This window comes from Acanthopagrus latus, chromosome 13, assembly GCF_904848185.1.
Source record: "Acanthopagrus latus isolate v.2019 chromosome 13, fAcaLat1.1, whole genome shotgun sequence".
NCBI lineage: Eukaryota > Metazoa > Chordata > Actinopteri > Spariformes > Sparidae > Acanthopagrus > Acanthopagrus latus.
In genome coordinates this window covers 12,172,070-12,187,167 of record NC_051051.1, presented here as the reverse complement: position 1 = coordinate 12,187,167, position 15,098 = coordinate 12,172,070, and the positions used below count along the sequence as shown (strand labels likewise).

At 41.3% G+C, this 15,098-nt stretch overlaps 1 protein-coding gene across 1 annotated transcript in view; it reads right to left on the bottom strand.

Moving 5' to 3' along the window:
- The window catches only part of abr (ABR activator of RhoGEF and GTPase), a 127,649-nt gene extending 112,551 nt beyond the window's left edge, over positions 1-15,098 (bottom strand). The window contains exon 1 of the mRNA XM_037120251.1: positions 14,010-15,098. Within this exon, the coding sequence (XP_036976146.1) occupies positions 14,010-14,829 (820 nt within the window). The 5' untranslated portion in view covers positions 14,830-15,098. The remainder of the gene's footprint in view (positions 1-14,009) is intronic.

Here is a 15,098-nt window from a genome sequence, read left to right as displayed (position 1 = left end):
CACTAGTGATGAATGTCTGTTTGTTAAATGGAAATGTCTGAAATCATCTGGGGCAGATTTTTTATTGTTTGTTATTGTGTGCCAGTTTCTTTCTTTTTAAGTGAAATGATGTGATGAGCCCCATGGGTTGTGTTTGTATATCAAGTGCACAAATAAGTGTTTTGTCCACCGTCTGCGTTTGTCATGATCACTGTATTAATTCAACATCAATTCTACTGTCAGAATACACGAGGAGTTAATTTAATACTCACTTTAGTGAGTCTCCCTCTTCTCTTATGTGTGTAGGAGGATAAAGAATATTCTTTACAAAACCTAAATTGTTTACACTTCTCATTGACCATTATCCAATTTCATCTGACTGAAAAAGCTGCAGCGAACAGAAGAAAACCAGGAGAGCTTGTGTCTGGTGTGCGCATCACAGCATGTGCTCTGGCAGGCCAGATCCCCTCTCACCTCATTCGCCCTGGATCTCCCCCCGTAACTCCTTCAACATCCAATTATGTGTGACGACCCTGTCTAGCCTACCACTGTGACATATCTGTGTGTGTCTGCGGTTTCTATATTAAGCCTGCCATTGATTTATGATAAGATAGAGCTCCCTTAAATACAATCCTATGCCTGTTCATGTCAAGGAGAAAGATAGAGGAGCGGGCAAAGGGATGGAGGGAAGTGTGTGTATGAATGAGAGAGAAAGAGAGAGTGAAAGAGCAAGAGAGTATTCATCCCATGCCAGCTGAATTCACTTTGATCTATTGAGGTCAATGTGGAAATCATCTGAATCATGCTGTGATTGGACAGACACCAGATAAGCAGGACTGCCCTGCGCACACACACAAACGTGCACACACTGTACAACATCTCATGTGTTATTTATGCGGTTTGCTCATCATTTGTGTTTATTTCTTTTAAGACAAGCTTCATTTTTTCATCTTTCGCAGCCACACTTGACCAAGTAACTTGTCTGACATTTTAAATCCAACCCAGGAAACAGTGTGTGTGTGTTTCCACTCAACAAACTGATTTCTAATGACTGATTTCCTCGGATGCCTGACTATAAACAGCACAGATAAACACACACACACACTCAATCACACAGCCCATTAATGAGGTGGAAAAAGGAGTACAGTGAAGGTACTGGTGTCTAAATAAATACCTACTGCACTCTAGTGTTTAGTTCCTGCCAGCACATGTTGGCACGCTCAAGTGGGTGAGGTCCATTATTACAGGATTACATTTTAACTTACAGCTTTAATTTTTTTTATTTTTTTTTTATTCTAAACTGATACTTAAAACTGTAACTTACAAGGGGAACTCAAATGAGACAGATTAAAAGAAGAGTACTCAAAATGAAAGCAAGTCAACCTCGAAAGATGCTGGATCCTATATTTTCCACAATTCAACTCTGCATCTTTGTTGGGATGTCCCCTGCCTCTTTAATGTCCACTTCTATAAACCCATGACTAAAAGTTTGATACACAGGCGTCCTGTAAATTTTAAATCTCAAGCCCAAGCTCAGATAAGCTCAGACATTACTGTGACACCATCAGTTATTTCTTAACTTGACAAGGCTCCTTCAGTGCCACAGAAGGTAATATACAACTGTCTTAACAGGCTGTATAGAACTCCTCAAGACAAGTAAACGGAATCTTTTAAGTTCCAGAAGGGTCAACTCCACTAGCTTCAAAAAGAATACCAATTTCATATAAGCTTACAAGAAAATGTCTCTACTTATCACTTGAATTAAAACCCTTAGTAAACAGTTTCCTGATTAGTTTAAAGTCTCAATTGCTAGTTTAAACTCTTCTTCAATACATTACAAAGATCATTTTGTCATTTATGCTCCAATTCAGAGTGAAAGAGATGATGAATCAGGGTATGATTTAGGGCTGGGCTACCGTGTTATTTTCATCACAGCATGTCCTCCAGTCCGTCAGATCCAATGCTCAAAAAACAAACAAGTCAAGGGCTGTGGTGTCAAAATCGAGGCTTCAAAACGGTCGTACACAAACCAATAGCCGGAGTCACGGGGGGTTTAAACCTGACCTACATGGGCAATACTGTGCCTGAATGTATCCTGTGTAGACGCACATGGAGGACTGAAGCTTTTGCTGCTCTGCTAATGTGCTGCTTGAACTACGCCTCCTGTGTAGAGCAGACATGATGTAATACTATGCACAAAGTCTAATGATTGACAAAGGATTAATATATGGGGAGCAAGTTCAACCTACTCAACAAAATAACATTATTACCACACAATCCTGACACTCCACTGAAAATGTGAAAAACAGACAAACACTGTGACAATAAACACATCACAGCAGAACCATCATCGTTACAGATGTCCACACGGGGGTGCTGTGTCCACCTCCCCAACGTCCCACAATCCCATTACATTAGGGTGACCGATCACAGGCAAAATTTCACAAAAGTACAGCATTTCACCCATTTACTTTTGGCGTAACCTTTACTCTTTTATCATGTTACAGTGACAGAGGTGCAGTGGTGTAGGGATCAAATTAAACAACAACGGCACTCTACAAAAAAAGGTATGAGAAGACATCGACAGCTTAGATAAACTTTTTTACAAGGTGATGCCTAAATGTTCAAAGCCAAATCAAGACCCTCAGCTGAGTTTTTTTCTAATCATTAGTGGAGATAAAATGCTCTATAAACACAGCTCCAGATAAAATTTGGCACAGGTGAGCGAGCTCGACGCCGGAGGTGCAGAGGTGTTGTCTGGCACCTCTCCCAATTCAGTTTAACTGTAGGATACAGCATACACACACACACACACACACACACACTCACTGACACATGAGAGGAACACTCACTGTGAAACAGAGTGAAAGCTGCATTGTGGTGTCATAAGCAGCAACTATTTCTCTGAACCAGAGAGCTCGGTTAAACCACCTCTGCATAACAGTCAGTTGTCAAACTGAGACTATCAAAAGTTTTGATGCTAATGCTTTTCAAAACCACAAGTCTAGACATGCAAAATCTGAATTTGATAGAATGGAAAGTACTAAAATTATAAAAGAAAAAAACTTATCAGACTTTCAACCCAAAGTTGCACAGACATACACATTACCACAGATCTGTTCATCTAAAGGACTTCGTGACTTTTGCCATGTATCGAAAGAGGTATCTAAGTTTAGAATTCTGGTATTGTGACAACCTTACGTCACAAATTTCAATCCTCTTTGATGTCGTCTTGGAAGATAAAGGCAAACAGCTTTCCTTTATGCAAAAATACAGTTTGACATTATGGATTTCCCACTGATTTCACTACACTTCCTCAAAAATGTCACTATATGGGTCTTTACCCCCTTCAGTGCATAAAAAACTTTCTCACACGATACCATGCACCTCACCACAAACTGTAGCAGAACAAGTCAGCACCTGTGACACCAAGAGAAAACCAACACAGCATCTTGTAATGGCAGAAGACATCAGAATTAAAAGTGATTCATGACATTCTAACATAATGGTATCTAATAAAATGAAGGCAGTGTTTGGGAAAGTTGCAGAATTAGCCTAGCCTAAAATGTAAGCCTGAGAGTAAACAGCACTGTGTTGCGTTGCGCTCAGTTCATTTGCCAAGACTTTGTGGGTTGAAAGCAATTATGATTATTTGTGTGCCACAAAACAGTGCCTGGGCCTACACAATACTTTGAAAACAGCTCAAAATTCAACGAAAGGAGGACACAACTTTCTCCTGGAGAGATCCACTCCTAAGCACAACACTATGCTAAACTAATCCTAGACATGCAGGCTCATTGTAGCTAGTGTTTCCACTATGACATTCAATACTCGCATCAGGAGCTCATGTGAACCGACTCTCAAACACTTCTTTTCTTGCTGTTATATGGGCTTTCCCATCCACATGTACAGAATACACTTATTATCAACTGTTTTATTATGAAGTTGTGGCATGAGTATGCATGAGTGGTTTATATCATGATAGTTACTTAAAACTTTAACAGTCTTTAAATCTGTCCATTTCAACATGCAAATAAAGGAAGTGAAAGTGATGACCGTAGAAAAGGATGTCCGCAAGACAACCAACAATCACTGGGACAGAGAACTGAGAATGTCTTCGTGTCCGATGTACAGGTGTTCTGAAGTCGCTATGCTTCAGTAAAGCCTGTTTTTCATGAATTCCCCAGTGTGCAACCGACAGCAAATATAACTTTCTTGAGAAGGACACACAGCGGATGTGTGATAACTGCTGGCGAGAGATGGTATCTTGTCGAGCTAAGGAAGAATAACCTTGTGTTCAGGGTAAAAAAGAAGTCAACACCTCCTACTGTGACAGTGATGAAAGCTTCATGTCTGAGCCAAGTATCCTTAGGGGTGATGGTCCAAGACGGTCCATGAAAACAGTTTTTCCGTGGCAGCCATCTGACATGCTAACACTGTCACCATGAGAACTTCACACACCAGCAGCTTAGCATTCACAGACAGAAAAAAAAGACTAAGACTGCTATCACAACATGTTTGGCAGACATTTAGTTGCTTAACATTTTGGCAGGGTTTGATGGACTTGTTTGTGCTTTGTGCCGTGATTTACTTTATCTGGCCTTTAAACTAATTCATAAGACATTAAAACATAACCATCAGAGAAATCTATGGTTTGCCCTCCCTCTGAAGCACTCTGAGCATTAGGGACTGGTGATTATCAAATGTCAACATCACTAATGCTTATACACATGTTGTATTTGTCCTCACCAGGATATGGTTTCTGTCCTTACAAGTCTGAGACGGCAGATGTTGACCACTGGAATATGCCTCCCTCTCACCAACAACAGCATTCAGCTTCCTTTTATGACAAGCGATCAGCCAGAATTACTACATATACAATATCAAACATGACAACACTTAAATTGTTTGTGCAAGGCAGGAAACTAGCCATGTGCAAATGTTTCTAAATGTTAACGGCAGCAGCTAACATTAGCTGCTTAATTCAAAGTTAACTCAGCAGGGCTTAAAAACTGAAACATGTGACACATACCTCTGTTAAGCGAAAATAAAAACAGTATTTCTCTGTGGTCGGTTTAGCCAACAGGAGATGGCTAACATTGATAACACTGTCTCTTTGCTTTGATATCGAGTAATATAATACTAATCAAAGCTCACATGCCAGCCTAGCTAGTCTAGGTAGCTAGCATGTGCAGCTCTGTTAAGCGAAAGCATTTTTTTTTTATTTCATTTAGTCATTTCCTCAACAAAGTCTTGGTTCATTTCTACATTTTACACAATTTATTCATATCATTATTCACTTAAAAATGTCATTTTTATTTATGTAATACCTAACACTTTGGGGTTCCATACAACCTGAAGTGAAACCATCAACCTCAACAGTTTTGGGGGGGGGGGCTTGATTAAAAAACTGAACACCCTTCAGTCAGAGTGGAAGTACCTGCAAAATCATGGGGGAGAAGTCAACTGATATATGTGGCCATGCACACCCACTGACAGGGTGTCAGAGTAGAATGAAGGGCTCTGAGGGCATATATGCACTGCAGCGCGCGCACACACACACACACACACACACACACACATTTTCCAGATTTTTACTACACACACACACCACACTGGGGTCTCCATGGCAGCCAGAGCAGTTAGCCAATCAGAAGTGACCTGGTGTTTTCTCTGATTTCAGATAAGGAGGATGTTTTTCTAAATGTCAATAATGAAGAAGGAGCTGAGCTGTTTGTGTCTTCATTGAGTCTGCATTTATACTGTGCTATTGTAACTCAGCTAAATGTAAGCTGTTTTTTGACATATTCTCTACATATCAGTCTGGAAGATAATGCACTTTTCCTTCATTTCCAAATCAACAAAAGTGATATAAATATATTGACGTCACTTTTATCTATGGTGTATGAATCAGTGAACTGTCAGGAAAACCACCAACCTCGGCCGCGATTTTGCAGGTGCTCATCTCAACTTGGTTTAAATTTCAGAGAATTCACATCCAGAATAAGTTTGTATCTCCTGTACTTTTGTATTTCCCTGTGTAAAATCCTAGCTCCCAGGCATAATTTGAAAGAAACATGGCAGTGAGATTACTGGTCTTTGTTTATATGATGGGTTGGGAGGGTGGGTGACGTGTAGTCCAGCTCGGCCCTGACTCAAGGGAGATGGGAACAGGACTTTTGTTGGTGGACATAAGGATGAGACTTGTTACTAGATGACTGCCATCTCTGGCAGCCTGTTGCCTCTGACTGCGTCTCTTAATGTGAAAACCTTCCCAGCATAGCCATGTCCCTAATCATAAACCCCTGGGAGGTCCACGCCTTTGTTGATTGTAGGAGTAGAGGCACAAAGGAAAGTGTGCCATGGTCCCTTTAACAGTCAGCTAGGGGGAAATCATGAGGCGCAACTGCCAAAGTGACACTGCCAGAAACAAACTAAGCAATCAAAACGTTCGCTAGGTAACACTTTTAATCTGTCACATTATGTCATGGATCACTGCAAAAATTTACTCTGTGCATCTGGTCTAGCGTCTCAACCGTTTTCATTTCTCAGTTTCAGAAGTTCAGGATTATGGCTACTGACGTCAGCAGAGTACAGTACAGTACATCACAAAATTTCATGAGGCAACTACAATAAGCATTATTTGAATCTGGGAATTCCAGCTATGATGAAAAGTAACCACACTTCTGTTAAATTCCTTAGATGTTTGTTATGAGAGACTTCTATGACAAACAGAACAGTGACAAGTGATTCAACCAAAAAAAACACATCTTAGACCTTTTGGTTTGTGTGTGTACATGCTGTGCAAGATGCACATATAGATAAGCTTGCACCAGGCAACACTGAAGCACTCTTATTTGCACTGCAGGTCCTGGCCTTGCATTTCACACCTCTGTTATAGAACTATGGTCAAGGTTTCTGCACACACACACTCAACTCCTGCATCCACCAACTGAACGAGTAATGATGCGGCAAAAACCAACACCTCCTCCTCCTCCTCGATCACAGATACATCCTGTCTGCCTGCCCGCACAGCCACAACGACACATTCATCACCAAGGTAACACAGGGACAAGTCAGTCCATAAATAGGTTTTTAGTTTGGAAGATTTAAAGTCATTTATTCTTTGATTGAAGTCACTTTGAGGAGATTTTAGATTTGAATAATGCAAAAAAAAACTTCCTCAGGGGGTATAGGTGTAGATGTTAAACTGGACTGGCAGTCATATAATATTCAAAAATGACGACTTGAACATAAAAGGCTGGCTGCTTTATCGCTGTTTAAAATCAAAGTTTACCATCGATTAATCTTCTCATTCTTTTATCAATGAATCCTTATAATTTCCCATATAATACTAATTTTTCGGGTTCATACTTTTAATTTGGGTGTGTCCTCAAAAATTTTGATATGCTTTAATGTTCAAAAGACACTTTATTTTTCTCATACTGTCCATTGCTGGAGCACCTCTGTCCATCCTCTGTCCAAACGCTTCTGTAAAGTCCAGTCTGCTCTGACTGGTCAGCTCTCACAAGCCCGAGCAGGCACCATCCAGCTGCTCCCATATCACATTTTGCAAATATGTGATATGTGAAATATATGAAGTGCCCAATAAATAGTTTCAGCACATGATTAGTATAATCAGGTTGCTGTTGTAATCCCTGTGTTTCCCTTTACGTTTATGTGCCTCCTAAAAGAAGCAATTCCAGGAGCCGACATACCAAAGGAGCAGCCATATGTCTGAATGAGCCCTGCAGCAGTGTTGCCTAGGAAATAGCGCACATGAGCCAGAATTCTGGGGGATATTTACCCTGGTTTGTGGAGAGGCTTGGATCCTACAGGGCAGTCTGCAATAGGGTCAAGCCTTCACTTCTAGATAAGCAATTTGAGCTTTCAAACTGTCCAACAATACATACAAACCAGAAGTGCATAGATGTGGTATAGACTGAGACCCAGGTTTTAGAGAAAAGCACAAACACATTGAAGAGTCTGAGTTGCCATTTATACCATAAAGTGTGTAACATGGAAACAATATGTCAGACTCATATTTCCCCCACTGCACATGCAATTCAGGGCGAGCCTGGACAAGCCTTGCTTATCTGAGGGAAGAAAAGAGCCAACCCAGGGGAAGGAGAAATATGTGTGTCATTTCCACCAACCACTGTCTAGCAGAGTGACAGGAACAGGTTTGTTATCCAGTTTTCTGAACATGTGTTGGCTGAGCTCCTCTTCTCATTTCTACACATCTGCAGCAACAATGCAGCGGATTCTGAAAAATAATCAGCATGTTCGTTTTCTCTAATGTCCACAACGCAAAAAGATACAAAAACAAAACCTGTTAGCAGGATGACGCAGCATGTGCTACCAAGCCTGTCTAGTGTTACAGGCATATTTATTACAAACAGCAGTAGTTCATTGTGTGAACAAGCACTATTGAGAAACTGGTAATTTTTTTTTCAATGGAAGCTTATTCCCTAAACTTATGAAACAATTCCTTGGAAAAAGAAAACACAGCTGCATCGATTACAGTTAAATAATCGTGAGCCAAAGGAAAGAAAAGTAACTGAAAACTACTATGATAATCTGTTAATCCTTTCAGTCATTTTCAAGTTAAACTGTCAACCATCTAGATGTGAGAATTTGCTGTTTGTTTTTTATGAGTGCCTCTCTGCAAAACCACAGAAACCTCAGAAATTATGATGAAACTTTATATTTCTTTAGGTTCAATTTTCAATTTTGCTCCAGTCACAAAGCTGTGCTAATGTTCTGGTTAGGGTTGGGCACAAAAACCAATTGGAAAGGATGAGGAAAATATCATGTAGGGGCACCATTTAGCTCAGTTGGTAGAGCATGCGTCCCATGTGCCGAGGCCCTGCAGCAGACCTGGGTTAGACTCCTGGCCTGGGTCCCTTTACTGCGTGTCACTCCCCTTCTCTCTCCCTCTGTTTCCTGTCATATCTTCAGCTTTACTATCAATAAAGCCAAAAAAAGGCGAAAAAAATACTTTAAAAGAAAATATCATGTATTGTCTTTAAATACCTGTTATGATCGATAGGTCAACGTGGCAGCAATTTGTCCTGAGCTCTCTTTAAAACCAGCCAGTGGTGTCATGTTCACAGATGTTGGAACACTTGGGTTCTTCATCAAAGACTATCCACTTATAAATGTTAATGAATGAACGTAGACTGGAACTGTGAACACCAGCTTGGCAGCTTCCTCCTCTGTAACTATACCACCGTACCCTCCACCATCTGACATGATTATCAAGTAATAAACATGTTATGTGAATGGGATATGACATGTTTTGTGGAAATGTCAATACGGTACATAGTCCATGACATGTGCAACTTTGAATATATCTGTGGGTTTTAGAAATGCTGCTAATATAAACATTTAAGTCACAGCCCTAATACTTAGAACATCATGAATAATTTTTTTTTCACCTTGCAAACAACAATAACCTGTAATGCATTTACACTGTGGGTCTTATAGGATTATCCAAATACAGTCTGTACTCTGCAGTGCCGACATTAAATATGTTGTTCCCCAATCGTATGTTTTGACAGGTCTACATTCAAACGACTTTAATTCCAAAATGACAGGTCCACGGTTGACAATAGGAATACTTGTTAACACAGTATAACTCCTGTTGGTGTTACATTTATGAGATGACTCATCTGAACAACATGTTGCCCACGGGGTTTTTAAAATAATTACTAGACAAATATCATATTTAAATACTTCAGCTTTTAAAACTGCTACACGTTTGAATGCAAGTGACCTTTGCTGAACTTTTTGGGCAGGAAAGGTTTTTGTTTTTTTTCTGGCCTGGCTATTCTGAGCAACCACATGCTTGAGAGAGAAGTGTGATATAGGTAAGAGGAACTGCTCTTAAATGATCCATCCTGTTGGTGAAGCGACTTAAAAACAAACAAATTGACTTAAGGACAGCTCCAACTTGAATTGACCCAGTGAATTTATTTCAAGTTATCACATTTGCTGCAGCAACTGAAACTTTATCACAGACTAAACAGTGAGTCATCAGACTTTACTGTCCGCCATGCAAAAATAAAAACATTTTTTAGTGTGCAGATCAAAGATGCTGTGAGCTTAAAATAGATAAGACGTAACACCTACTCCCTCATTCTAACTTAATCTTGCTCTTGCACTCAAAAACAAATATTTCTCCATTAAAAATGCTTTAAATAACTGCATAGCAGATAACTGGAGTTTATCCATCATTCCAAATAGCTGTCTGCTGCATGCCAGCATGATCAGACTGAGGTAACATTTTTTTAATTTTACAGCCTTGCTCAGTGAGACAGAATAATCAAAAGACAAAAAGCTTTAGTCAATCAGTCTTAAAAAACCGACAGATTGACTCCAGGTTTGAACAAACACCGTGCTGTGAATCAGAGGTGAATCAGGGACCATACAAAGAGGCCAAACCTATGGCTTCAGGCGCACATGACCTAAAGGAGGACCTCTTCCCAGCAAATGCACTTTTCACGAAGGCATCATGATGAGCAAGACCCCAGGCATGAGCCCACTGCTGGTGTCTGTGTACGTGTGGGAGTAAAAGAGGACCTTATCCCATAATGCCAAGCGACCAGGGGCCAGATGACTGCTGTTTCTTCAATTTAAAAACTTGACCTCACAGCCAAGTGGGCAGAGGCTACTCAAAATGTCTTCCCACAGCGCCACATACCCGCCATTGTTTTAAGACACAATCACCAATTATTCCGGAGCACAACATCAATATCCTGTCGGACAACAGTGATGGAATAGATTAGTCAAGTGCTTATCCTTACTGACCCACAGGTTTATGGGAAAATACACCCCAGAACCCACTACCATGGAAGAGAAACAGTGTGTCATGAACAGAAAACAATGCAGGTGTTTTCTTTCTCAAAGTTCATCCAGTTTTCGCTTTCACATCGAGTCACATCCAACGATTTTCTTCCAGAGCCGTTTCCCACACATTTGTGTCTCCTTGATAAAGTACAACATTTCATCAAAGGGGGCATTTTTCAATGACAGCACTCTATAAGATTTTCCACTTTTGCATAAACATATTTCAACATCTGATCAAACAGAGGCAGAGTGCCTTCCTCATATAATCTTACATAAAGAAAACGCTTCTGTGTCAGTCATCCTGGCACTTGAGCCTGAATGTTACTTTGAGGAGCACTGGACCTGAAGGCCTCATCCTGCTAATAGTTCCATATTTTGGGGTTGTCACTACAGACGGTAAAACTAGTCATTTCCTCAAATCCTTTAATATAATTCAGACTACATAATATCCAGCAACTCACTGAAGTTATCAATAAATGCCATCACCAAAATGAAACCAGGAGCTAAAAATTAATAGTAAGGTACACATAATCCTCAAACATTATCGGGCGGAACAGACAGGATCACAAAGATGTGTCACAAACAAACGTTTTGTCTGCTCAAAAGCCCTTCCTCAATCTATTCTCGTGGTCAACTTACTCACTGACTGTTGACTCATGACTTGCAGACAATCTCAGTGAGTATTGCTACACGTTCATGAGGAAGTCTTGAAGCAATGCTACAGCATTTGTGTTAATCTTGCTTCCTGTATTAGCCCTTTATTTTATCACTTAAGCTCATATATTGCTTCTTCTCCAGGGCTTTGAGGTTAACAGATTTTGTGGTGCATGAGATACCAACCCTACATCTTCCAGACACTATGACAACTAACGAATCATTGGTGAGTGTGCTTTGGTTTTTGTTCATTATCAATGTGAGTACTTGCAATGAAGTGACACCTCAAAGAAATAGTTTGACATTTAGGATATATGCTAATTAGCTTTTTTTTCCTGAGAGTTAGATGAGAGGATTCATAGATACTGCTCCCAGTCAGGAGACAGGAGACAGTTAGCTTAGCTCAGCACAGAGACTTGAAACAGGGGGAAACGGCTAACCTGACTGTCCAAAGGCAACAAATTCTTCCTCTCAAGATTACTAATTAAAGTGAGATATATTGTTTGTTTCATTCATATACTGAAGTGCATAATAGACACATGCAGTGTTACTGTGACTAATGTGCCAGACTATTTCTTGCTCATGACAAGCAGTAACTTCCTGAAGTCTCTGTGGTTGCCTGGAAACCTGGCAAAGTCACAAGATTCAAGGAAGTTAGAGCATGTTAGTAAGAAAGAGTGCAGCTCATTACCTCTGTAAACCATAGGAAATCACACTTTGGTTTGGGAACAGATCAAGTATGAGCTTTAGGGGTACTAGGAGGCAGAATTTGTTATCTTTGGAGAAAGCCAATCTAACTAATTTCACCTTTTTTTGGTCTTTAGTCGGTGCTGAAATTGTTTCTTTAGGCCACTTTGGAGCCTAAAGCTTGTCCTTGACTTTTATGCAAACAAAGGAACATCTGATCAGTAAAGTAAAAGAAACCCAATTAACTTTTTTCTATATTAAAACATGTGTCTGTTGCTCAGACTTGTGCGTTAAACCAGTGAAATTCTGAAGGTACTATATTGGCTACCATGTTGGTGATGCAGGAATCCTCATTCAAAGAGCAAAAACACATCTAAATATCTCCTTCTAGATGCAAAATACGCAGCACTAAGACAACCGTGGTATTGGGGCTGCAACACTACTGATACAGTTATCAATTAATTCACTTCTGTAAATTACATTGTGCTACTTGTACAGTCATACGGTTTGTGTGTACACATTGGTGGTTAATCGGTTGCTGAACTCACAGGATGTGACATCAAGCTGCACCTCCCTGCTGTCATATCAGGAGGGTAAAAGTGGGTCAGAAACTTTGAATGTGATTTAATACAGAGAGTTACATAGCAAAAATTTAAATCTAAACTACATTAGAAAACAAATGAAAGTGACGTATGCCTGTGTTGATAATTAAACAGGATCCAATTGGTTGCAAATGTCAAAACACTGGATTTGCTCTCTCTCCGTGTCCACAATGCTTCAGTTCCCTTGGCTCTGACTCCAACCACGCTGCAGCTCTACTGAGGCTATATAATAACCATTTAGCTACAACTGAGACATCTGTTCCAAAAGGTCAAGCTCCGAGAGAGACTACTTAGTGTAGACTATTTCAACACAAGGAAACCACTTGATCGGATAACGCAACAGCATCTAAATTCTCTGTTAGCATAATGTACAAGTGTCATGCACAGGGCACCATGGGCACAGCCTGAGGTAAACCACCAATGTACATGTTTAAAAAAAACAAAAAAAAACAATGTGAAGCTGAAGCAGAGGTTCACTGTGGAAATAACTTCTCATTGGTACTGCAGTTGCTTAATTTTCCTGTTTTGCCCCCAACTGAAAAAAAAAATAAAATTATGTTGCAGCATACTTGCCAGATTATACCAGACTATACCAAAAGTTAGAATTTAGTTTATATTAATCCTGATCTCGAGCTAAATTTAGGCAGGGTCTTTTCTGTTTCATGATGTCCTTTACAAATAGAGGAGCTGGATGGTCGGGGTAAAAAGAAAAGGGGAGCCAGAAATAAATAAATCACATGACACTGTTGATCAGCTGTAAGCCACTGTGTCCTGCAGCACACTGCTAAAGTACTTAACAGATGTGAGACACAGAGGACATCAAAGTCAAACGCAATGCTTGTAGTGACTGATAACAATGTTGTATTAAATTAAATGTACACTGTCAAATGTACGATAAATGGTTTAGTTCCCTTATGCATTGTCCTTTGTTACACTCAATATTACTTTAGTTCCCTAATGTCAGGCCCTTGCCACACTTGTATTAACATGTGTTAGTTCTGTTTGAGACAGATCTTCACCCAGGGGCTTTTTTGACTTTCCCCATTGTCTAGAACAAAGACATATGGTCACTGTCAGTTATCGTACAAGTCTGTTGTGTTCTGCTTCAATGTCATCTTAATTTTATTTTTTATTTATTTATTTTTTTAAGTAGCCTAGTAATTGTGTGCATCATTTACATTTCGCGATTTTCTAGATTAACAGCAATAATAGCAGCGATAGTGGTGACATTGTTACCTGCGGAGGAGGAGTCGTCATGGTCGGAGCTGAGGTACCCATCACTCCTCCTGTCAGGGGTGCTGCACCCGGACCCCCGGGAGGCTCTGCGGTGAATCTGCGGGAAGGACGGGGACAGCCTGCCGTCATCGCCGGAGTCAAAGTCCCTGCTGTGGCGGAAAGGCCGTCGGTTGTCCCGGTAACTGCCGGACGTCCTCTGGCTGTCCCTGCCGACGACGTTTGGCACCAGCAAGTTATTCCTGACGAAATTCTCGTTCAGCTCCGCATCCTCGAACTCTCTGTCGCTGCCCACCTCGCTGTCATTCGGCTGGGGGATGACGGTCGGGGCCGGCTCCACTCTTTGAGAGCCGGCTTTCCTTGGCGGGACAGGGATGGGGACAGGCTTACCTGTCTTGCCGCCGAACCTGCTCCGCTCCCGGCCGAAGGAGCTCGTGACGCCCGCCGTGCCACCCGCCGCGTGGTGCCTCACGCCTCCAGGGTCGGACACCTTGGACGTCCTGTGCCCGTCGCTCTCATCGTCCCGCCGCGGCGGTTTCCTAATATTCGCCGTCTTCCCAAAGCTAGACACGTCCGCGTTAAAGTTTTCATCTTTGCCTTCAAACCTTTCCGGGTCGTTTCTCCTCTGTCGAGACACGGTGGTCTGCAGGTAGATCACCTTGAATTTCTCCTCCGCCAGAGCCTTCTGCAGCCTCTTCAGGTTGCTTTTACACGTCTCCAGCTCCGACTCGATGTCCTCCACAGAGTTCAAGTCCATTCGGGGCACTTCACCGTCAGGAAATTCATTCCTCCAGTGTTTTGCGAATTCCTCCTGTTCCCACATGATCGACGTTCACACCGGAGTCTTCTTGTACGCCACAGCCGGAGAGAAATGTTTCAAGCTAATTGTTCTGCGTCTTCTTCGGCAGTTCGGGCGACGCGTCTGTCAACCTTCCTCTCCTCCTCTGAGTCCGAAGAATAAACTGTCTGTCGTTATTGTCGGCGCCACTTTCTGACCATCCTCTGCCTCCCACACACTCACAAACAGCAGACGTGCGTGTGCACCAAGCGTGTGTCAGGAGCGGATAGCAAGTTTTACCACAACGCTTAAAA